The 26,132-nt window shown below is 41.0% G+C and overlaps 1 protein-coding gene across 2 annotated transcripts in view; it reads left to right on the plus strand.

Moving 5' to 3' along the window:
• Positions 1–1,330: 1,330 nt before the first annotated feature.
• Positions 1,331–26,132, plus strand: part of CPNE8 (copine 8) — a 78,854-nt gene continuing 54,052 nt past the window's right edge. Inside the window, exons 1-4 of one of the 2 annotated variants that reach the window (XM_039571305.1) lie at positions 1,570–1,605; positions 15,460–15,500; positions 20,171–20,240; positions 22,056–22,102. Coding sequence is in view for 1 of the 2 variants with exons in the window: in XM_039571304.1 (XP_039427238.1) it covers positions 1,466–1,605; positions 15,460–15,500; positions 22,056–22,102 (228 nt within the window). In the remaining variant the exon portion in view is untranslated. Of the gene's footprint in view, positions 1,606–15,459; positions 15,501–20,170; positions 20,241–22,055; positions 22,103–26,132 lie in introns of both variants that reach the window. The other variant, XM_039571304.1, reaches the window with a different exon arrangement.

Below are 26,132 nucleotides of genomic sequence, written 5' to 3' on the forward strand. Positions count from 1 at the left end.
ACAAGAACTAGAAATTAAATTCAAAATAAAGGTATTTTGATAATGTTTGTGGCTTTAGAGTTAAATTTTTTTATAAATAAACACATTAAACTTTTTTATTGTTACACATAAAGCTATTACCAGACAGAGGAGTAAAGGACTTCAGTATATGATTTCAGGTTGATATCTTCGACCTGTCCTACATATTGTGTGGCTACAGACAGGGCATTTAATTTACCTGTGCCTTAACTTCCCACCTGTGACACAGGAATGGTAGCACTTCCATCTCTCTTCAAACTGCTATGATGAGAAATAAATATTGCGGACTACTTAGATGCCATAGGAATGGAAACAAATTAAATACATGACACATAAAATGATGGAGCTGTTGTGATTACCGTGAATTATTATGAACAGATTCAAGACAACTGGATTGGTGGTCTTGAAAAAAGAAGGAAACGGTCTGTGCACCTCTGAGAGAGTGAAATCCCCCCTTTTCAGTGCGTCAATGCACACAGCAACCAAGGTAAATTCACCTCTTTTCCCTCGACTCTTTTGCTATTGTAATGGCTGTTGGTTTTCCGAAGGCAATTACCACCCAGATGTTTTCCTATCCCGGCGACGGCCCGGAGGAGCATCCACCGGCCCGGCCCTGCCCTGCCCTGCCGGCCCAGCCCGGCCTACCCCGCCGGGCCGCTCCGCCGCGCCCCCTGGAGGCGCCAGCCCAGCCCAGCCCCGCGCCCCGGCCGTGTCTCGCAATCCCTCGCGCCTTCGCCGCCCGCGGCTTTTGTCGTGGGGCTCCAGAGACTCGCCCCGCGCCGGGCCTTGGAGTTTGTCCCGCCCGCGCTGTCCCCAGGCGCCGCTGCGGCTGCTCGGGGCGCGGGGACCCGCACACGCACTGACGGGGAAGGAGGGGATTCCCCGGACAGCCTGCGGGACGGAACAGAACGGAGCGGAGCGGGAGTTTCCGTGCAAGCGCCAAGGGGGAAGGCACCGGGGAGGCTCCTCACTCACTAACGCGCAGGGAAGAGATTCCCCGAAGAGCCGGCGGGACGGGACGGAGAAGGAATTTCCGCGCAGGGGCCAGGGGCAAGAGACTGGGGAGGCGCAGGAGCGAAATCGCTCGGGACCGCACGGTGGGCACGCCCCCACCGGGGCACTTCCCCGCCCCGCACGCTTTGGGGTCGCGACGGCTCCGGTGCCGCTTTCCCCGGAGAGCCCTGGCGCGTCCCCTCGCTTGGGCCGTCGGGCTCCCCGCGCCCGGGGCGGGCACGCGCGGCTCCCGCTCGCGGTGACGTCACGCCCCGCTCCCGCCTCGCCGCCCCAGTCGGAGGGCGCATCCCGTGGGTGCGGAGCGGCGCGGGCCGGGGCTCCGCGTTCACCGCGCTCCGCGCCACGGGCGGCAGCGGCATCGCGCAGGGGAGGCCAATTGGCGCCGCCTCTTCCCTCTCTTCCTCCCGCCTTCCCGCCCGCGCCGCTCTGTCCCATGTTCGGGCTGGAGAAGCCGGCGGGGCAGCAGAAGCCGGGCAGAAGCGGTGGGCTTCCGAAGATGGCGTCCGTGGGGGATTTTAACGTGCTCAGCTCCAGCATCCCGGCCACCAGGGTGGAGCTCTCCGTGTCCTGCAGGTACGGTGGCGACTCACGGCCGCATCACCCGCTCGCCCCGCGGCGTCGGATGGGGCGGACGGGCGAGCGGGCAGGTGCCCCTCGCCCCGGGCTTGTCAGCGGAGCGGGGAGGAGAAGGGCAGCGCGGGACGCTCTCCGCATGCCCGGTGCTGTGCGAGGCGCTCTCACTCCTGCCCTCGGAGGGTGCCGAGCGCGGGTAGCTGCCAGTGCAGCCGCGGGCAGAGCTGGGCGCAGCCCGGGGCCGGCTGCCAGCTTGCCGCAGCCCGCTGGCCGCGCACCGGGCGTGTCCGCCGCAGGGTGCTGCCGGCGGACCCCGGGGCCGAAGCGCCGGCTTCCGCGGCGGCTGCGGGTCCCGCCGAGACGGGCAGCGGCTGCCGCCGCCCCGCATCCTGCCCGCGCCGCTGCCGGGAGCGGGAGTCGCATCGGTGAGCGCGCAGGGCGGGTTATCCGGCAGGTTTTTAACTTCTGGAGCTGTCCCAAGAGCCGTGGTGGGGACGGAGACCTCCCGTCCGGAGTAATCCTGTCGTGGGTTATTCAAGGCTCTCTTGCAAAACTTAGGGGAACGGGCGTGTTGTGTCGCCTCGTCATGTTTTATCGTAACGCTGCTGCCGCGAAATTGAGAGAATGCCAACCCATAACACCAAATGTGGTGTCTGTGGTTTTGTTCTTTTGACGCTTGTTTATAGGCATTTCAAAAATCCTGCTTTCTCCTGTGACGCAGAGATTTTCTCATTAGAGGTCTAAAAAATACTTCTGTTTGTGCGCTTTTCTATTCATGTCTTCGTTCACATTCCGCAACTTCCTTGAGTATTTCCTAGTAGTTGCAAAGAGGTCACGCCTTTCACCAGCAGAGTTGGCAGCTTCTAGAGGAAAATTTGAGCTATCAGTGTGTTTCCTGATGGGAAATGAGCCCGTTTCTTCTACAATCCGTTGCTTCCTTTTATAATGTAGCTCCCCAGAGCTGTTGCCATTACCAGTCCTACTACCAGGACAGAACGGCAGTGCTCTAAACTTAAATTGTCAGACCACTCCCTCTCTTTCCTTAGTAAATAAAATATGATTTGATGTTTTATCAAGTGTTGGTTTCAAAAGAAGGCTGAAGCAGTGAGGAATAGAGTAAGATTAAATTTGTAATACTGAAATAGTCACCAGGCTGACATACAAACACCCCGTTGTACTTGCTGGCTGTCTTTGCAAAGTTCACAAGCACCGACAATGTTGTCCGAGGAAGGGTGTGCTGTAATGTGTAAAAGCAGTCCAGGACCCTTAGTATTACTTTTAAGTTCTTCAAATAGCCTGTCACAGTTACAGATGTCAGAACATTTATGCTGAATTTGACCTAATTCACGGAGTATGGGAGTTCCTTTAATTCCAGGTATCATTTGTATATACCTGCAGTGTTTTACAGTGGTTTAAGAATCTTTCAACAGTTACAAAGAAATGCAGGTATAGAACGTAGTCAGTCGATTCTGACCTTACTTGTAACTAATTTCAGTATATTTCAGTATATAGTTTACAGCAGCAGTTTCTCTGTAGGTGTCGTTAAAAGCTATGTCAGTTTTGTTGAAACTCTTTCGTTTGTCTTGATGTCAAGTGCAGAAGGATGGGAATTTCAATGGAGATTCCTTTCTTCTGTATGTGCTGGATGACAATTCTTGATTACAAAATTATGCTTCAAAGCGGAGTATAAAATGAGTGACACTAGGGCAGAGATTAATGAGTAACACGTTTGTGATTCATCTGTAAACTCACTTATTGGCTAAAGCTTGTGAAATGTGGTGTTAAATGAAATTGTGAAAGACTCCAAGAGCAAACTGCAAAATTCAGAGAATGCTAAAAATTCTTTAATAATTAGCAGTTGTGTATTCTTTAACACCTGGACAGAAATGCTTTTAACAGCAGTTTGGGTCACAACATTTGTTTTCCTTGATACCTGAAGAGTTGTAGGACCAATTTGATCACTAATTTGTGTCAACAATTGTTAGTTGATAACTATTATTTATTCCTGGACTTTTTTCTTAGGTTTTTCTTTTTGCTTGGCTTTGGGGTTTTTTGTTATTGTGGTGGTGTTTTGGGGGGTTTGTTTGGGGGTTTTTTTTGTGGTTTTTTTGCTTGTTTTTCTTACAGGAGATGAGGGCAGTTCTTCCAATTGGTACAGGAGGTGTAACTTGGTGGTCAGTGAAGCAGTGCAAGCTGTTTGCACCACAAAGTAAATTTGTGACTCTGGGCAATATTCTGTCATCTGTTCTGTCTTTCTGTCTGTCTTATTCAATAAGGATACAGTTTCTATTCATTTAGCTTTCAATTCTGTGTGGTTTTTCTGTCAGCATTTCCCAATTTGCCTGCATGCTCATATGGCAAGTATTAATGACTTATTCAGGTTCAGCACTATGCAGATGGCATTGCACTACTTGATATTCTCCAAGCCACCCTGGTTTAGCTCCAGGGTCACATCAGGTAGTCTTTAGTAGAAGTGCATCTCATGAGATGAGAAATTCTGTGAAAATTGTAAAATCCAGGAATGTTTTGGTTATCATGCTCTTTCTGGGATTTCTTTATGGCTAAAAGCTTTTTATATCATTCCCATGGCTTTTGAATGCCAACATTAGTAGTTCTACAAATGTTAGACAAGCAAGAAATTAATTCTAGTTATTACTACTCAGTGCCTATCAAATAAAAACTTCACAATTCTCTTCTGACTCTATAAGATGTAGTTTATCAGAAAGCACTAGTCTTTGATCAAAAGCCAGATCTAATATGGCAGAAGAATTTACATGTATTATCCCAGAGGATCCTTTGGTGTTGGTAATTGTCCACTGTTGTCTGGATCAATTGTTCTAGTAGCTATCTCCCTCTGCACCCTGTCTCTCCCTTCATCACATGTCCTGAAGGGCATTCATGGTCTGATGAAAATGTTACCGTCACCTGCCATGCAATCTTTAGTTGTTGCTGCCTGGCATAATTTTGCACAGTTGTCATGTGGTGAAGGACCAAGACCTTGTCCCTGCAGTCTGTGTGAAAGAGTGGAAATAGGCTGCATTCTATCTTTTTCTTCACTACTGTTTTCCAGCCCAAAGGTTCCTCTTCATCTAAAGGGGTGTTGGCACTGCATGCTGGTTATAAGCCTGTGTCTAGACATGACTCTTCTCTTACCAGCTGTGTGGGTAGGCTTGTGGTCCTACACACACAGGTAAGCTTCAGGCCATGTATGTGTCATCCTGTTTTCCCTCCATTGATACTCTCCGCTGATTCTAATCTAGTTAAGTTTTGGAAAAATTTCATACTCTGTTCCCATCTTCCCTACTGTTAGTGCAGTTGCTGTGTGTTGACTGAACTAATTTATCTAATGCTGAGAATTGCAAGTTTGTGCTCTGTGTGAACATAAAAAGTTCAGTGTAGTTTAATGGGTTCAAGTTTTTAATTATTTGGTATGATCTGTATAATGATGATTTCTGTTCATCATGGTTACTGTGTGAACTGACCTAGGTTTTTTCCTGGAGTACCTGATAATTCTGCAGCCATTCTGCAATCTTACGTTAAAAAAAAAGTCGAGTTTTGTTACACCTTATGTTAGTGTTTATTTATGGACTTACCAATCAGAATTATCTTCTTGAGAATGTTTTTTTAATATCTGTGGGAAAGTGAAGCTGTAGTTTCATCATTTTATGACTTCTAGTAGTGTATCAAAGATGACACGGTTATTGGAAAGACAGTAGAATTGTTGTAAAATATTGACACAGTACAGGGTCACTTTGCTAATTCAGAACGTTTGTTATGCTAATACTGCTCTGAAAGGCTCTATGTTCAATCAGGCAGTGTGTCTTTATAGGTCGAGGTTTATGTAGGATAGGCTCTACACTGCCTGTGTTCCCACAACAGGCATAATGTGCGTAAAAGCACCATAAACGCCTTGTCACAGTTAATTCAACAGAAATACAACTGGTTGCCCATGCGTGCTTTGCATCAGTTCTATGCCACTTCACAGTTTGTACAGAGCTCTAACAATAAATGAGCTGAATGGAATTAAGCAACCCCTATTCTCAGTAATTAAGATAATTTAATTTCAAGTTTCTTGCACAGAGGAACAAAACATACTACTTCAGAATTTTTTCTTTTGTTTGGCATTCTGAAAGTCTTAACCAGCCACTTCCTAGTGTTTGCAATACCTAAAAGTATCCTTAATTATATCTTTGATTGTCCTAGGCATTGATTTCTGGCAAGATCACATCTCTCCAGCCATCATACCTACCTTCTGGGGTTTTTTAAAATATTAATAATTTTTTAGAAATCCCTGTCACAGAAAGAGACAATGATAAAAGATATATTCCTAACAAATTATTTGAGCTTGTAACTCTGTATAGTACAAAATACAGAAAATGAAATTAATTTTGATTGTAAATCTGGTTTTTATTTTCCTGCTTTCTTTGTGTATGTGTTTCCAGGTTGGATTAAGGGTCCATGGAATGGTTATATGTGACTGGCAACAGAAGGTTGATCTTACATGTTTTTTTTCTTTGAGATGAAACTACCTAGACAACCAGCTGGCTTCGGATGAGAAAAAACATAAATGGGTGACAGTGTCCGACAAAATAGTCATGGAGATGCATTCCTGATAGAGTGCATGGTTTAGTTTTCACCTGTGTGTGTGTCAATTGTTTGAAATTTAAACATGCAGCCCTGTGACTTCTAGAATTTAAGGCAGATTGCATGGGTGAGTGTCTTCAGGAGAAATGAGCGTTAATGTCTTTGAAATGAGCTCTACCAACGTCAAGCTGCACAGGCTTGTTACAGAACCCAGACGGTTTGACTCCTGAACTTTGGGGTAATAGACAAATGGGTCAGCACAAAGTCTATTGCAGAACCAACATACCCTGAATTTCTAAACTCCAGAGGAGAATGACATGTTCAAGGGGGGAATAGGTGGTAGGCTGTTCGGGAAGGCTGTACGTTCTGAGTACCTCAGCCACTGGGGGAAGGAAGAGGGCATCATGCGGCCGGGAGTTTAGATTAAAGGAGGCTGTGCCCTGTGAAACCTCCAGAGAGAAACCCCACGTGCATATGGCCCAGTGGACTCCCTCTCTTTATTCGAATAAAGCTGTGGGACTGCTCTGCCTCTTCTGTGGACACTGGCTTTTCATAGCATGATTTTCTGCACACTAGGGACAGGCTGTTACAACCCATCCCTGAGATGGGGTAACTAAAAGTTCTTACTAGATCCCTTGGGGTGGATCAAAGTGAAATGACACTGAATGATCAGTGTGAATACACATGGCAGGTTTATTTCAGAACAGTTTGATTACAATGGAAAGGAGGTGTGTATCTACTTTGGTTATTATCTATAAAGGTATACAAATATCACTTAAGAAAATACACAGGGAAAAGAAAGAAAGGGTAAAAGTACATAAAGGAGAGGAAGGATATCACTACCTGTGGATCCAGCACCGAGACTTGATTGTAGCAATTTCGATGTCCCTTGATCGAAGTGGTGGTCACGGTCTTTATCCGTGGAGGGTGGAGAAGTCCCCGAATAAAAGATTCAGTGTGTTAATATATGTTCAGGTGGGAAGGCCCAGGTACCTCCCCTGGGAGTGGAGTTTTACACTGATGAAATACTGTGGATCCTCCACAGTCTGGGGGTGCTTGGGGGATCTCTGATGATTTGTGGCCCTTTCTAAGACAGGACCACTGTTTCTCATGACTGCACGGTTGAGCCAGTTGTGACTTATCAGAAGGAATCCATACCTTCAGGCTTATGTATGAATGTCCCGGTACCTCCCCCAGGGGGTGGTTTTACACCTGAGCCTTATCAGGAGAGGACATTGGCATGATAAAAAGCATTACCCCACCTTGCAGGATCTGCTTCTTACTGGCCTTTTCCCTTATCTAGCTCAACAAAGAAGGTTGTTGATAAGCAAAGCTTGGTTTCTTGTGGTCATCCTCTGGTGGTGGGTGTGCACCTCCTCTGCACTGTGGCTGTTCTTATGAAGATCAGTGGTTTCACCACACATCCAAAAATTCTTCTCCTCCCCTTTGTTTAGGGGATGCAAATCTGGCCTCAAGAAAGCACCTGCTGCTTTTGCAAATCTGATTGTTTGAGTCATTAACCTTTAACATTTCACAAAGGCTTCAGATTTCATGCAACCTTGCAAGTCTCAGGACTTGTCAAGTTTTGTCTGAACTTGTCTTTGCTTACATGAAGCTTTGTTTGGGTTTACTTAGCTGCAAACCCAAACCCGGTACTGGGTGGCTGCTGCTTAGTTAGTTTCACTTTGGCTTGTCCTTGTATAATTATGTAGTATAACCATATTTCTTTTAGCAGATAGTAGTAGCAAGTAGTTATTATGTGTATAGTGAAGTATTTGTGACCCTCACAGAATGGTGTAGTGCAGAGGAGCATTGTCACCGTGTGATAGCAGAGGCTTTGCAAGTTGGGAGCACAGGATGGGAGTGTGGCAGCAGAGGGTGAAAAGAGGGTGCTCAGGATGTCCCCTTACTGGGGATCCCAGTGCTTTAAAGAGGTCACCAGTGGTTGGTAAGGAAGTGGAGTTTGGGAGCTGGGCAAAACCAAAAGTGGTGAAAGAGCAGGTCTCAAGCAGATGCAATACAGGCTGTACACGGTGTACATAAATGTGGATATAAAATGGAGTTGCAGATGAATGAAGTCAGAGCTGTTAACTCAGCTGGGGGTCCTCAGAGTGGGGAGGAAGAAGTCATCAACATCATACTCCTTCTCAGACCACCTCTTCCACCCCTACCACCTCTGTAAACTTCACGGTTCTCCCCAGACAGGACATGGGACACTGACAGGTGGCTCACTGTAACACCCTCCCCCAGCTGAAGCCCACTGTCCTAGGCCTCAGAAAGGTGGCATACGGGGAAGCCTGGCAGCAGGAAAAGATCTAGGTGCTAGGAAATGTGCAATGACTTCATGTATTTTTATGAAGACTTTCTATGGCAGTATTATTTTCCTCATTTTTTTCTCTGCCCCTCTGAGCAGTGGCTCACCCACTGACAGTCCTGCAATGGCAGAGAAAGGATGGATATTACACTGTTGGTATATATTTGCTTTTTAAATTACTTCTTTGAGGCATACCTTTCAAAGAGTTGTTTCAGAAGAACTGTGCGAAACTGATCCGTATGTTTTATATGTTGTTATACATTAATGAAACACTCTATTAACTGTATTATACATTCCTAAAGAAATCAGATCTCAAGTAGGGCAGCATATCCATGGATTTGGATGGTCTGGGTGAAAGTAACTGGAAAGGAGTGGTGAGTTGACACTAGATTGAAGATCTCTTTTGAGGCCACCAGCAGTCCTTAGTGCCATCTCCCAGGATACATCACCAGGAGCTCAGAGCCAGAGACTGTTTACCTGTCCACCCTTAACAACATAAATGTGGATGGCTTATTCTGTTGGTTTCAAACAGTAATTGGGGTGGTACTGAAGCAGAGTTCCACCATGTTGTGATAGTACTAAATGGGCTTTTTTAAAATTTAATCTGGAATAGTCCAAGATTGTGTTCAGGTCTGTTTCATCTGTGGAAGTGTATTTTTATAACCCAGCATTTCCTGTCTGTTTCAACAGAACTCCTGTAAAACTATTGCAGTGTTAGAGTAAATAAACTTGGCAATTCCTTTGGGGTTTTTTTAACCCTCAGAAGTAGTCAGCAGTTTTAATAGAGGTTTCATCCTAAAATTGTTTGCATACATTTAGCCAGAGATGGCTTTCTGTGGATTGTCATAAAACTCATGGAAGCACTGCTGGTCTTATGCTTCTCATTGCTTCTCCCTTTCTTTTTTCCCTAATGGCTTCTGAATCAATATATTCTTAGCTTCACAATAAAAGTTACAGTGAGGCTGAAAATTATTTCTTTGTTTTCTGGTGAACAAGAAGAGTGAATTACTTCTCCAAAGGTTATGAAGAGGTATTGGGAATGTTTTCTTAAGCTTGCACATCAGAGATATGTTTACTTTCTGTCTGGTTCTTCTAGTGCCCCAAAGAATGGAGATGATTGGAACAGAAAGGAACAGGTCATCCTAATTGCCTGTTAGTCAGTGGAGCCACTGTTGTCTCACCTGTGAGCTTATTCTTAGAGAACCAGTAATTTTGACAAGAATGTAAAATTCTGAGAAATTGTCTGATCTGCACTTAGGTCCAGGGCATTTTGAATCTCGAGAGCTGGAGGCTAACAGCTGGCTTTGTTGTGCTCTGACAGAATACAGGAGAGAGTAAATAGTTGTGGAAGGGTGACTACTTAAGCTGCTACTACAGTTTGTGAAATTACTTTGCAGGTAGGTCAAGTGGGCTCTTCACTCGAGTGGACTCTCTGGATCATACGTCATCTTAGGACTGATCCTTGCAAGTTCAGTGGTACCATCAAGGCTGAAGGGCAGTGACTACTCGGTTAATACAGTTATGTTACATTTAGTAGTACTGTAGATACTATTCTGCACATTAAAAAATGACTGGGATGCTCCCTTCTTTATCAGGATCGTCCTTGAAAAAGTGATGTAGGCCCATTGTTAAGTGAGGGAAACAGAAATGCATTTGTTTAATGAACTAAGCACAATTCCTTTTTCCATGGATTGATACAAGTGTGACAGAAGTAGTGTATGCTTATAATGTATAATACGAATATGATACACTGAAAATGTACGTTTTCTAAAAATTAAAAGTTATTTGGCATGAGTAACTAACTTCTGTGTTTGCAAACTGCTGAATGCTTTATTTCACAACCAAAGAAGTTTTGCATGCATTTAAATGTAATCTAAAGAGGAAGAGAAACATAAAGCCATAGCACCCAGAGAAATTCTTACAAATTAATCTGAAGTAAACCCCATTTTTATCATTAAGGATTTCAGAGCTGTTGAAAGCAATATATAAGTAAGTCTTTTCCCAGTCAATGCAGATTTATTCCTTTTTTTAATTTTGAAACTAGAGAAGCAGATTTTAAACTGTTCAGTTCTGTAGTTACTGTGGTCTGTTGTTCAGGGCCGGAATTCTGTAATTTCTGATGGAGGGATTGGTTTTACTTCTGCTGAGCAGTTTGGAGTAACAAAGGGTTAAAAAAAAACTTACAGAGAAGGAAGTTCAGCGATTGATCGCTAAAATAAAGTGAAATTTGAAGGAAAGTATATGTGGATAAGGTGAGTAAATGCTACTATTTAGTGTACATCTGACAACACACATATAATGTATAATGGACGAGAGATGTAGGAAGCAGCATAGGCTGTGATGGTTTCTGGTTAGCTGCCACTGCTAACCAGATCAGTGAATCTTGGAGCATCTGATTTATACCTCTGAGTCGTTTTCGATTAAACAGTACCAGACACTCAGCATTAGGAAGCATTTCTTTACTGAGAGGGTGGTCAAATGCTGGAACAGGCTTCCTGAAGAGGTGGCCAATGCCCTGAGCCTGTCAGTATTCAAGAGGCATTTATTTGGACAATGCCCTTAATAACATGTTTTAACTTTTGGTCAGCCCTGTAGTGGTTGGGCTCTTGGGTGGGATGATCATTGTAGGCTCCTTCCAATTGAAACATTCTATTCTAAAAAACTTCTTGAGCGCTGCACTGTTACTTTATAAAACTGTTGCTTTGGTAAGGTTTTATGGAGTTTATGAAACTGTGTGAACAAAGTGATTCTGTAAGGCATAGATAAATATATTTTAACTTTATCTTATTTAGTGATCGCTTTCTTCCTGGCCCTGGGGAAATTGCTCTCATTATACAGAAAAAAAAATCCCAGCATTTCCAGTGTTATGGATCCTATTAATTTCTTTTTCCCTAGACATCTACACTGTTGCAACTGTTTTGGAAGGTCCACTCCAGAATGGGCAGGTGCAGAATGAAGTCCTTCAAGATCTGTGCTGGTAGAATAACACTTTCTGCACAGATATTCCTAGACTTCCTTGCTGTAGATGTTTGATATGCATGTTTCTCAAGGAAAAACGTTTTGGTTTTTTTTCCCCTCCCTCATAATTGACAGAAATTCCTTTTCCTTTTGCATTCTTTATCTGAAATGCTTAATGGGCATAAAAAAAAAAAAAAGATACTGTGTTCAGTTAAAATAGAAGTCTGTTTCTCTTGATACTTTGATTAGGAGAAAGAAAAATTTCAGGTATTTCTGGTTTCTGAATTTGTGAGCTTTCCTGAGACAAAGCAGTTTACTACCAAAGAGAATGCTTTTCTCAGGAAAAAGTGAAAAAAATGACACTGTATTGCTCAGTCTGTGCAGAAAGTGCTATTGAAAATTAAGAGCACGAAGACTACCTAAATTTCTAGAAGGACATCTAGTCTGCTTTATATTTTGTGTTACTGTTTCTTGTGGCTGTAGATTGTCCTATGCTTATGTACCATGCAGTTTTCTTATGTTTGAAGGAGCACTTTGTTATCCCCCTGAAATGAAAATGCACAAATGAAATTGAACAGCCTATTGAGTTGTTAGGTGATTTAGTGGCCAAATCAGACTTTTTTTTTCTTTTTTTTGTTTTCCTGTTGGTACTTTTTCTTTAAAGTTCCTATTGAAATTGGCTGCATTGCTTGAACAGCTTGCTAAGTTCTTATGTTACTGTTTTGGTTGGCTATTTATGATTTGGACAATCAGGCATGCTGCAAACTTTGCTGAAGACATTGTTTATTTGTAGGAAAATGTGTGAAGGGTTGAATTGACAGTGTTGCAAGTTGTACTAGTTCAAGACAATTAGTTGATTGCATCAATGACCTAAATTACAATGTTAAACTTGGGTATCTCTACCCTTGCAATGCTTTCAGGAATACTGTTTATGTAGAAATGTTCTTAACTCTCCGATTACCCCAGAGCAGCTAATACCTGGTGAGGAGGAACATTCTTAAAAGAAGTATTATAGATTCTTACCTTCTTTTAATGCTGTTCCCATGGTGGCTGCTTTTGCAGCTGCTGGAATAAAAGTGTCAGGATAGACTGAGTTTACAGTACCAGGCCAGTCTTTATGCTAGTATGTATATAGGAAAATAGAGGGGAACAAGATTTAAAAAGGAACACAAGAAGAGTAGAAAATATCTAAAGAACTTGAAGCACATTAACTTAGTATTAACATGACTAAAATTGCTTAATCCTAATCTGCAGGGACAAGCTCTAACATACCAATTATAAGGTCACTGTATAGTCATCATGCAGAGGAATTAGAATTGCTTGGAATTCTAATGGTGAGTATGATCCAAAATCTAATGTGCTATTTCTTTCATATAACTCTAATTATGAGGTTTTATTGCAATTAATTTTGGGATAATCCAATTCTAATTACCAGGAATTAATGGTGTATCTAGGTATGTATAATTAAAGAGGAATAGGAAGCAATTTTCGTTTTGGGTTGGCAATTCTGATATTGCAGAACTTGCTACACTGTCTTTTAAAGCAGTTTGTAGTAAGTGTTGTCAAATACTGACTTGGGTTCACTGATTTTCCTAGGTTTCTTAATACTTCCAATTGATATTTACATGATTTTTGTTTGGGTAGGATACAGTTTCGCTGAGTATAGTTGTATGTGTAAGAATTACACTTCTGAATGGACTAGAGAAATTGTGAAGAATTAGTGTATGCAGAATTCAGGTTCATTCACAAACACTAATATTAAAGCTAGTGCCTGCTTTGGCTAGATTAAATAAAACAGATCTGTCCAATGTTCATTTAAAGCTATTTTTTTGTTCATATTGCTTGTTTTGAAAGGTGAACTTAGCAATACCTGAATTTGGAATACGGTATCTTTTCATTGTTGAAGTCTTAAGTGGACCACTTAGAACACCTGTATTGAACAAAATATTCATACACTTTTCAGCACTGTTCAGTAGCACGAAGATTATGTGATTTAGATCTGAAGGAGAGTAGTAATTGGTGACCCTTGAAGAGGCTCTATTAATTACTAAAAATAATAAGCTATAAGGGATGTAAACTGGTTATTTAATCCTTTCTTTTGCTCTGGGGTAGGATCAAAGAACTTACTAGAATTTGTAGCTCTGTGACATATTCTTGAAGGCAATGGGGATTTCACATCATGTCTGCCCACCTTTAACAGTGAAAGATGGTAAAACAATGGAATAAAGTTCAGCTTCTGTGCCTGCAGTGCAGAAGATTCAATTTATGGTTAAACCTGTTCCTACTTGCTCTGTCTATATTGAGGTCAGCTTCAATTTGTAGCAGGGTTTCTTTCCCTCATAGATACAGTCTTTATACTTCCGATTATTTCTGTTTTCACTGAACTCCAGTGGCTCCATGTCTGTATTAGATTGCAAGAAATTGGAGTGTCCAAAACATTATTGCTTGAATTGAGTGTTTGCCAGTGTTATGAAGACCAGACAATTAGTCTAAAGTGGCATTTTTTGTTTGTGTATTCCAGTATGCCTTTTTCCCAAAGGTACAAGGCTCCTGACTTGCATTCAGTTTGTGGTCAACTGTGATGTCTAGGGCTATTTTTGACATAACTGCTGTATATCCAGCTACGTGTAGCTATGCTGCATTTTTGCTGTTAATACCTTCCAAAGTTTAATAGCTCTTTGTTGTCCCTGTTCGATGCCATCCTGTTTTCAGAACATTTTTCTAGTCTGTCAAGATAATTTTAAAAATTTATTTAATTTTTTTTTTTGAATGATGAAATGTTGGTAACGATTCTGAGAATGGTTTCTGGTCAGTCCTGATTCTTCAGAATTGTTAATTTAAGTCCATTCATCTGTGTATGATTTGCAGCTGGCTGAAGTGTGGTTACGATATTGGGACTGCATTCCATAACAAAATTAGTATTTTTTCCTAGGTATTCCGTGGACAATTAGAAGAATCTTAGTTTTGATGCATGTCCTATGTGTGGATCATTTCTCTTTACCTTACTTGTCCATGACAGATTCTTAGAGATACTTCCTGATGGCTCTGAAATCTTACAGCCATTCTTTTAAATAAAGTCTAATGTTTTTGGGTTGAACTGGCGAGTTACTCTCTGGTAGACATTTGCAATTTAAAGGCATTTCTCTTCCCAATGCCTGTGTACTAGTTTGAAAACAAACTAGTGGGAGACACCAAGTCAGAATAACAATTTAATAGGGAAATAAAAAGGAGGGGGGAAGAAAAAATAAAGGCGGATAACACTGTTTCAAACCGACAGAGTCAGGACACAACCTGGCACTCTGTTAGTCAGCGTGGTGGTAGCAGTCTGGTAGAATGGTGGCTGCAGTCCTCTAAAAGTGGTGATCCTGTAGTAAAGGGGTCTGCTCTTCCTCAGAAAGTCCAGTGGTGGCTATGTAGCTCCTGTCCTCTGGAAATCCAGTGGGAAGGGTGTCTCTGGTGTTCAGAGTCTCAGATTATATCCACGATTGGTTCCTCCCTCTGGGTGGAGCATCTCACAATGGGGTAATGAGTCATGAGGCCAAGTGTTGATGAGGCTCATTAACAGAAGATAGTCCGGAGGGAGTTCTCTCTGAGTCATGGGGCAGGACAATGATGGGCCATTAACAGAAAGATAGTCTGGGGGAGGAGGCAAGGAAACACTGCCCCACCTGATTTCAACAGCTCATGAGGATGGTAATAGAATACACTGCAACCCAGGACAGCCCGTTACGTGTACATGTAATATACATGTGGTTGCTTTTTGATTCGTGGTATTGGAGTATATGAGCCACAGTTTGTTCAAATCCAGAATGGATAATAAAATGAAATGTAAGCTGACTCCAGTGTTAATGCTGATTAAGTCTTGTATATTAGGAGGGCAGAAGACTAAGCTGGCTCTTGATTAAAAATGTTAAAAACGTATATGCATTGGTATCTGATTTGAATCTTTCACAATTTTTTTATACCTAAGATTATTTTTATCTTTTTTTTCCTTATAGAAATCTTTTGGACAGAGATACATTTTCTAAATCTGATCCGAGTGAGTATATAGTATTTTATTGTTTATTCTTCTTACCTATTCTAAATGTGCAAACACCGGAATAAAATTAGGTGGGTGATTTTCTTCAGTGTCAGTTATGTTTACATTGTCTTTGTGACAGTTAATTAGAATAATTAAGTTACACTTGAATAAGTTACAGTTATAATTAATGCTATGTGGAATTTTAAAGACTGTTTTTAATACTGCTTTCCTGAGCTAAATAGTCCCTTACTTAGCATGCAACCCATTCAAAGTTTCCTAAAATTAATAAATTCTGGAAAATTGGGTTGCTGTTTCTTTTTTAGTATATGTTGTTTTAGAACTTTTTCAAAGCTATTAGGCAAAATACTAAATAAACTAGAAACATTTGTTGCTGTTAGTACATACTGTCCACTAATCTTTGAGTCAAATGCTGAAAAATAAAATTGAGTTAATTAATCTCTGGGAAGCACTATCTTTCCTGATCAAAAATGGTATGATGGTTTTGGAATTAATCTCTTCAGAATTGTAAGCCAGTGACACTCACTTTTCTCATAAGCTGTATTATGACTGGATCCCCCAAAACTCTCATGTCTGTGAATTTATGATGGAACTTTTGATTTAAAATTCATTGCTATCTTCTTGTATTAGATGCTTTGTAGAAACTTTAGTCAAGGAACCAAGATAACAAAAAATTTCCTTTCTTTTCTGATAATGTTTATCAGAGGAGTTCTGTAGTGTTAATAGACCAGTCCTTAGGTTGTGGTGTCATCTTGTCTCCCCTACAACTCTCCATTTGCTTTTATCTATAAGTTCAATTTGTGTTTGTAAGCCTGGGCTTTTCTTCCTTAGGATACCATATATTGTGCTTACTGACATTGGAAATAACCCAAGACACATATACTTGTATCATGTGTCTGAACATGCAACCATGTCCCGATATTTGAATACTGAGTCATGTAGCAGTACGAAACATTTGAGTACTTTTGGTAGAGTATATGTTTCTATTCTGCATCAAAAATTTCTTGAGAGAGATTCCACAATACACTTTTGAAGGGAAAAGCTTCTACTTCCTGGGGAAAAACTGCAAGAAGTTAGGAGTACCTTTGAGATTTCTAACCTATAAAGCTTTTTTTTTTAAAAAAAAACCCCAACAAACTAGGAGACATAGGCAATACCTTGCCTCTGGTGTAGGGAGATCACACAGAAACAAAACTGAGTGTTTTGCATATTAATAAAAATTTTTAGTTGGCTAAAAAAGCAGTAAAAATTAGGGTTGGATTAGATGATCTTCAGAGGTCCCTAACAATTCTGAGAAAGAAGACCCTCAGTTAAACTGTTTTGAAGAGTGCTCAGTGACCTATTGCCCTCTCTTGAATTCAGAGAGCTCTCATACTGGCAAAAGTGATAAGGTGTCTACAGTTTTTAAGCTCAGATATTATTAAGGACAAGTGCTTGAAGTTTTTTATCAGCTAGGGAACTCTATTTGGCATAAATCGCAGGGTTTGAGTGGCAGGGGCTTGCGGTGTGACCTGTGTGGGAGAAGGCCATGCACAACCCTGTGACAGTCACAGCTGGTTCCAGTCAGCTCTGAAAACCACATGAGCGGCGCTTGCCTGCCAGAACTTCTGCCAGCCAGGGGAGCGCACAGTGCCCTGCTCAAACGTAGCCCAGTAAAAAACGTGTCAGCAGTTGCGAGCTAGAGGCAGAGCTGCTGAAGTTGCTGCCCGAGCTACAGTGCTGGAGATGCTTTCTTGGGAGGAGATGCTCCATGCAAAAGGCTCTGTAGCCTGTGCACAGCCCGAGAACGCACAGGTGGGCGAACCAAAGTGATCGTGGCTGGTGGGTGACCCCTTCTGGGGAAAACATGGAAACAAAGTGGCAGGAAAACCAAAAGAAATCTTAGTATCTATTTTAAAATATTTCTGAGAAGTAAACTGGTGGTATTTTTTAATGGATTCAGAGTATATGGAAATATTTTTAAAGTATCATGAACTTGCTTATCAATTTGCAACATACTGCTTTTTCAGTTATGGTAAATAGCTTATTTAAAGCACTCAAATTGGTGGTGTGCTTTAAAGATCTGTTCTCCAGCTATGAGTACCCAGGTATGCTGCCAGTCAGGCCTGTCTGTCACAGGGTAGCAGTATAAAACCATGGAGTACAGTAATACTGTCCTTGGTGAAGAGAGAAGAGGGAAACTGTTGGTTCTGGAAGTGCTCATACTGTATTTTCACTCAAGAAATTACTTGTCAGAGCAGCTTTGCTTTTGGGTACTCTCCAAACAGTGTACATCCAGTTTTAGTACTCTGCAGGTTTTTTTACTAGCCAGTTTAGTTTGTTTGCTTGTACTGTTCTTTAGTTGGCACAGAGATACGGTCCTGCTGTAAAATGGGGGAGTAGTATAAAAGGTTCTTGTTCTTTTGTATCTGGAAGTACAGCAGAACAACTTTCCTCAATGTCTGTGCACTTGGACAAAGGCCATTCTTATGCTGGTCTGTATACAGTAACTTTATTCTGTAGCTAAAAAGGTGTCAAAACCAGCGTTCTTCCACTCTCACAAGATCCACTTTTACAGCTACTGAATTTGCAGTACATGGTTCTACCCTCATACAGGGTAGAACCATGTAGAGTCATTCTGTATGTTGAGGTCTCATTGCATTTGGCTATGGCAGTTCTAATATGCTTTTTATACTCCAATGCTTTTAGCTAAGCATCATACTAATAGTGAAAATCCAATTTTATCTTCTTGGTCTTTCAAAGGGACACACATGAATGTAGTTGACTTCCATGTGAATATAAACAGCCTTCTCCTGAAATTAAAAAGGCACTTGTGATTTCTCTGGTTCTCTTAGGAGATATGCTTGGCCTGTTTTTGATACTGTAATTGCTACTCAGTATTCCAGTTCCGACCACTTCCCTGCAACCTAGAGTATTCATGCCAAGAGGAATAACTGTAGAGATAGTAGATATAGATGGGACAGGCTTGGATAGCCCTTGTTCATGAAGTATTTTAAATAATACTGAAGCCTCTTACTGTCAGTGCTTTCTGCTCAGTGGAATCAAAGCAAGTCACATATACTGATTTACTGTAGCATTTGGACCATTCTGTTCTCCCAGTTTGGAGACCACTTTTTCTAGGAATATTTTTTTTTTTAAATCTACAGGTTTTGTATTTTTTATTTTCTTCTAGACAGCTGAGCTAAAGTCATGCTTCCCTGATGAGGCAGGAATAAGCCCTACAGAGGAGATACAGATTAATGATTTTGGCATGTTTCTTCTGTCTAATGATGGGCAGAATTGTTTTCTTCCTGTGCTCTGACAACTCAAGCTGAGCCCTGCGGAGCTGTGCTGGCAGCAGCACAGTTGGGATGGAATGTCCTCCTGTGGAGCCCTGTGGCTCCTGAATATGGATCATCAAAAGAGTCCAGTATGAAAGACTGAAGACATAAAAACTCTTCCCTGGGGAATCTCCCCATGGAGAATAGTAGCAAGAAGAATCTCTTGGCAGTTGGGACAAAGGGACCTTAGGGCAGCTCTGCCTAGAAGGTATAAAAGCTGGTCAGTGAAGAGTATTAGGGAGCCTTGCTAAAACTGGTACCATGAAAAGGTTTAGGTAGCATGGGGAAAAGGTCAGCTTTATTGTGGGTAAGTCTTCCTTGAAATGGAAGAGGTGTGTTGTTATGTTTGGGAAAACTGGAATGGGCAATGTTGGTGTAAGAGTAGTTGCCAGGCTAAAGGATAAGCATATATGCATTGAAGGGGAAGGGACCAGAGCAGATAAAGGAGGCCCAATCTATCTTGGAAAATAGGAAGATGCAGGCTATAACAATCTATAATATTTTGGGAACTGTATCTACAACAGAGTAATAACTGTTGACTTTCCCACCCTCTTCTTCATTGCAAGATTTAATTAAATTTACCTTGAATGTGACATTGTGGTATCAGTGTCCAGAGTTAAAAATTACTAAATATTAATATTCCTGACTACAGATGTAGATGTATCTTCTCTTGGAAGAGCTCATATTGCAAAGCCTTCCAAAAGGGTTTCTCAGTGCTGCTCTGAACTTTCTCATTGCTCCCTCAGTTTTTGAGATGATGAGAGAAAAACTATTTTTTCAGCTCTACCTTAGGATGATATAATGGCTTTTGAAATATTATTTACCCCACTTTATTCCTCCTTCTCCCACATGACAATGCTGTTAACTGTTTTTGCTTAAAAAACTGGTTGCTTCATAAAGCCCTTAATCTCTGGTTTGAGCACTTCAAGTGCTTTAGATCAACTTTACCATATTTATCTGCATTTCTCCAGTGGATATGACTTTGACGAAGTTTTTGATCATTGCAATTAGCGTATGAGGATTTTTACAAAACTCTTTCCAAGAGCCTTTAGAGATAGTGAATCTTAACATTGATGGAGACCAGTATCAGGGTTAGTTTCCTAAAATTTATGGGGTGAGTTTCAGAGGAAAGGTAGAAGAATTTGAAAAATTATTCTGAATTTACAAAGTATTTATCAGACAGACTGGAATATATGTCTTTCTTATAGCTTTCATTAGGTCTGACTTTTTTTTGAAATGTCAGTTTGAGATGGGTATGTGTATGTGTCCCTGTCAGACTTGCATACTTACAATAAAATATGGCATGAGATGATTGCTTATTAGGCTATATTTTTGTTATATTTAAAATAGTGGCTACATCTGCAGCCTAGAGGGGAAGACCTTATTGCAATCAACAACTTCCTCTGATCCCTTCTCTGTGGTGAGTGATCTCAGTGACAGGACCCAAGGGAATGGCCTGAAGCTGTGTCAGGGGAGGTTTAGGTTGGATATTAGAAAAAGGTTCTTCCCCCAGAGGGTGGTTGGGCACTGGAACAGCTCCCCAGGGCAGCGGTCACAGCACCAGCCTGACAGAGTTCAAGAAGCGTTTGGACAATGCTCTCAGGCACATGGGGGGACTCTTGGGGTGTCCTGTGCAGGGCCAGGAGCTGGACTTTGATGATCCTGATGGATCCCTTCCAGCAGGGTCCCTTCCAGCTCAGGATACTCTGTGATTCTGCAATTCTAGATGTAAAGGGTAGTCAGAAGTTCAGTAACCTACATAACTTTCTTTAGCTGATTTCACAGCTTCTATTTCATTCTGTTTTCTCACATTTTCCCATTTCACTTCATTCTTCATGTAATACGCTTCAGCAGCCTACTCCAGAGAGTGTTGTAAAAATAGGCTTTTTGGTTTGGGTTCAGTCTACTATAAACAGTAACCAAAGGTAGGCACATAATTGCCAAGAGTTTATTTAGATTAAATGGAGAAAGACATCTCCTGAGAATTATTTTGAATTTTTTTTTGTAAAAGCTTTTTTTCATATACAAGACATCTTATTTAAAAAATAAAAGTGTTAACTTTGAGCTTCTATGTGAGCTAAAATAGTGAAATAGCTTTTTTCTGTTTCTCCTCTTATTTGCTACTGCCTAAGGGGATTTTTTTTTTGGTGTGGAGAAAATGCATTTCAAGTAAGAAAATGCAGTTAGAAAGTTGACTTCATTTCTGATTTGGTCTGTTGATCATTCTGACTTCACTGAGAACAAAATCAGACCTCTACTTTTGTTGTTTGAGGCTGCAACCTAAAACAGTAATATTTTTAACTTTCTTTTGAAAAATAATGATTGGCACAGGAAAAGAATTTGTTGAGGAAAAAAGTGTTCAAGTATCTGTATTTCTGTTGTTTAGAAAGGGATTGAAGAGGAGTTTCAGGTAAAAGTTGCTTTATGGTAGTTACCTGCAACTAGTTCCAAACTGTAGAAAATAAGGTTTATAGTGCTCTTTCAGTGCAAATGATCTGTACTTAAAATAGTGTTTAAAAGACCTGATAATGATCACTGTACCCCTGTCACCAGTCCCTGTGATGAAAGCTGCAGCTTAATGTGTAGTGAGTGCTGTACTGGAAATACAGACCGGAGTGAGACCTGGGGGATTGTTCTGCTCAGTCTTTCAGAATCAGGTTAGGTCAACAAATTCAATTGATTCCATTTTTTATCAGGCTTCAGTTTAAAAAAAATAAAGTATGCATATGTGAGATGCTTAAATATATATAAATAATTTGAAGTAAAATTAAAGGAAGAAAACCTGAGAAGTCTTATTTTTTTCCTTTTTCTGGTTCTATTTCCCCTGTTTCTTTTCAGTGGGGTCCTCACTTGTTTTTTTATTTTAATTTTCTTCTCTCTTGAATGAAGTATATTTTAGGGTAGTTGTGCATTAGATTATCTAGAATAGCTTGACCATCCACATTTAAAGAAGACCTGCTTTTATCCAGTTTTGTTTTTAAAGATTGGCAGGTGCTTGCTGGAGGTCAAGTGTAAGCGCTGCCTCCCATTTTAAGGCGCTCCATTTATTAGCTGATTTCTACAACAACTAGACCATATTGTCACCAGTCTGGTTAGGCTTGCTGACAGTTGGGGGAAAACATTACTGTTTGATTGTCCTAGTTACTAATTTCCACAGCAGAAGAGACTACAAAATTAGTTAATTTAAGGATATGTTAAAGTTTGAAAATAACCAAACTTTTTTTTCTTTTCACAGTCTGTGTTTTGTACACACAAGCCATTGGAAACAAAGAATGGAGAGAGGTAAGATGCATATTCATAGATGTATAAACCCTTTCAGTATATTTAAGGCTGGTCATTTGCTCTAGCAGAGGCGGTCATGTCATAGCCTCTTGAATGCCATGCTAGGCTTATGGGAGTTCTATGAACTAGCAAACACTTAGAACATTGCCACACTGATCTCAATTTCCATATCTATATCACACATTTCCATCAAAAGGGGAAAATAATAGAGAAAATACATGAGTTTCCCATTTTACAGTCTTCCTCAGATAAATTAAACCAGACTTAGCTGTTAATTTGGATAAGGTTTGTGGCTCTCAAGAAAGGAGGACACTCAAACAGTACATGATCTGTGGAAGAACTGAGCTGTGGTGATGGTCAGTGTCAGCAAAATTAGTCTGTAATTGTGGTGAAGATCTACCTTTGCTTGTGTAGTGTTTCAGAGAAGTTAGATGCTGCTGAATGGAGTGTACACTAGGTGACAAGGGAGGGAGGATATTATGCATAGGTTGGACTTCTTATCTATGTGTGTAAACAGAGAGATACGTCTTAAGAAACTAAATCAAGTACCTCAAAATTGGATACCTGCAGCAGATCAACATTTATAGCCTGGAACTCTGTCCCGGTTCTTAGTCATCTAATTTTTCTCCTCTGTTGTTACTCTTTGAAAGAACTGATAGCATTGGGGAAAAGGGTGGTCATCTTTCTACTGATAAAATACACTATTTACCTGCCTTCAGAGAGAATTGCTGGAACTGTTCTTCACTACAAGTGGATCACTGTGTGTCCGTGGGCTTTAATTATAGAGCCAAGAGTGGAATGTACTATCTTACTGATTTTCCCTGTAAAAGAGAGGAGGTCTGATACTGTTGTTTTCAGAACTGATATTTTCTGTGATTATACTGTATAAAATTTCCAGTGGGAGGTGACCAGGGACACAGAAAACAGACCTCTTCTCTTGTATTTGGTGTCCTTGCCAGTTGGCCAGAGAATTGTATTTTCTGCTTTGCTGAAACATGGTGGATGTGGGTTTCAGTCATGTCAAGAAGAGAGAATTTAATTTGTCTCATGCTTGGGGAAAAGCTCATATAACTGTGCAATGCATGAAACACTGTACCTATTTAATTTGTAGTTTTTAGCTAAATTGCTGCTCTCTGTTGTTCTTAAGTAGGTACTAGACATTCTCTCAGTACACCTACTGGATCACATTCCTCTGATGATTTGTATGAAGAAATGTCAGTTTAGGGACTCAAAATGGGAATTCACTAATTCATAATTAAATTATCAGATATAGTGGGCATACACAGGGTTCTAAATGTCTGGACAGCAAACTGTGAAAACAGCAGATTCTTAAGTCATTCAGGTTTCTAGGTGGCTTGGTACAGTTTGGTTGTCAAGCTTAGGTCATCACTCGAGCATTTGGGTCCTCTTCTGGTCCAGGAGAATTTTTTTCAAAATTTTGGCTTTTATTATTGTCTAAGGTTCATATGTAACTTGATGGAATTTTCATACTTCTCTTGTGTAGCTGTTAAAAATGGTAAGTACTTGTTTTAATATTATAATTATCCTGATGGTAGGATGCTAATATAATCTTTCCTAGAAGTACGTATAAATAAAGAGGAAGTTTAGGAACTACAGGCATTAAAACAGACTTTCGACATTGCAGTTGCTAGAAAATCTGAGTTTTTTACTTTAAATCATAATTATCTCCATCTTGTCTATCAGGAGGTCCAGATATAAATATTTGCAACTCAGTTTTATGTTTACAGTTAGTGGAAAAAAGTAACATCTGGAGGGCAGTTCACCATACCTAATTTAGATGTCTGCGTTAGATCAGATGAGTCATTCTATAGAAATGCCTCCAAGAGACGATCAAAAGTCTAAACTTCTGACTATGTCAGATGTAAAGTTCCGTGAGTAGAATCCGTTCCTAGTATCTGTTACAACAGTCAAAATTAAGAGGTTGGCATTGTGGAGGGGCTTAGTCAGAACTGTGCTTTATATGTGTGGCATATTGTATTTATACCAGCAGTAAAAAAATTAAGGTGGTAGGTAGAAGATTAGTCCTTTTAAATAGTTACTTTGATTCTGTTACTTTCCCGAATAGTGTTTCTGAAGGTTTTTGCTTCTTGGCCATGTTAAGATTTTAGCTTTACACAGTTGTTAGTGGGGAAAGTAGGCCATGTGGAGAAATAATTAATCAGTAGCTATGTTATTAGTCATAAGTGACTGGATTATGGAAATAACCTCTTCTGCTTAAAAAGGCTATAGGTCATTGGGAAAACAGATTTTAAAAGGTGATTAATTTAGCTGAAAAGTATAGACTAGTGATTTTTAGAGAGCAGCATTTTGATGTCATAAGTAAGGTAAATTCTATTCGTAATTTGTCAGTTAAGTAATTAGTTATAGTAGTTAAATCATAGAATCATAGAACCATTTTCAGAGACTGAAAGTAGTACATGCCTCAAACATTGGTATAAAGTTTTGCTCATTATAAAGAAGCTACAACCGAAGAAGCTTCAGGCCTGAAGAGTGGGACTTTGGACTGAAAGTCAAACTGTTGAGTAGATAAAGGGAAACGCATTGTTCAGTCATCTCAGGCTGAGGGAAAGGTTTGCATCTACAAAAGGCCAAAGCCACCAGCTGCAGCTATTCCCAGTTGAGTTTGGGGTCGGGGGAGAGCACAGCTCACAGAAGCCAGGTTTACACAGACTCCCCCCAACTGAGGGGGGAGGAGGAGGTTTTGGGTGCATGGTGCAACCTCTGGTGAGAGGCAATAAACACCCATCCTCTGTTACACAAACTGGCCCAGCTGTGGAACCCCCAACCCCACAGGGCACATCCACGGGACTTCCACGTGAGAGGCTTGGCCCCACAGGGCTGCACAGAGTCTGCTGTGAGAGACTGCCCCCCACCCCAGGGGGCCATGGCTGGACATGCCCACCTAGCCTGAGCATGTGCACCCATGGGACTCTGTGCCTTCTGGGGGGACCTTCACCACCGGGAAGACCAGCTGGAGAGGATCAACGAGCATCGTTGGGATCTGCGGAGTGGTGATATTTTCCTTATTCTGTCCCCCTTCCCCCCTTCCCCCCTTCCTCCCTTCCTCATATTTACCATCAAATAAAACCCTTACTATTGTTACTGGCATATGGTCTCGTTTGCGCCTTAATTCGGGCAGAGGAATTTCCAAAGAACCTTAATAAAACTGGGTCATAACACCATTTAAGTTGGAAAAGGCCTTTAAGATCATTGAGTCCAAACATATTGAAACACAGAATTTTAAAAGAAACATAAAGATTTAGTTAGAAGGTTAGCTGTGCTGAATTTAGTTAAAATAGAAGTGAGCTTAATCAATTAAAAGTTAATAGTTAAGAAGAGCTGGACCTCAAATGAGTTTTCAAGATGTGAGTAACTGATTACTAAATAACTGATTACCTATCACTTTTATGTTTGTTTAGCTGTGCTTGGAATGAGAAACAGAAACATTGATAAATAGATTTAGGGAATGTAAACAATTGTCAATTTCCTCCCTATCTGAGAACCTATTTAAAGTCACTCAAAGAGGAACTGGAAGGTCACCAAAAGTAATTTGTATTGTTAAAACCCAGGAAGGCAGAAAGGTCAAATTGAGGAAGACTACTACTTCATCTTATGAGACCACTCCCCTAATAAAAAGACCACCGACTCAATTCAGAGAACATACTAGGCATGCTTAATGACATTTAAGCTAATTTCCATATGAAGCGGAGAATGGGAGGTGTTAATGTTATACATATGCATTTGTTTTTTGGTTATTCATAACTTTTGTAGATAAATAAACTCTGTGTCAGCTTGTACCTTTGTGCTGCATATCAGGGAATTATCCGGCGCAGCTGCGCGGCGCTGGAGTAAACATACACTTTATAACTCTAAACTGTTAGAGAGTCTTTGTCCGTCTCATTTGGGTATCGATATTAGATCCCTACCCATATTTTTGTAAATCAGTATGTGAAGGAATCACTTGCGTAGCCCATGTAAAAAAAGTAAACAGACAAAAAACCTGAAGCCT

Source organism: Corvus cornix, chromosome 1A (genome assembly GCF_000738735.6).
Source record: "Corvus cornix cornix isolate S_Up_H32 chromosome 1A, ASM73873v5, whole genome shotgun sequence".
Lineage (NCBI taxonomy): Eukaryota > Metazoa > Chordata > Aves > Passeriformes > Corvidae > Corvus > Corvus cornix.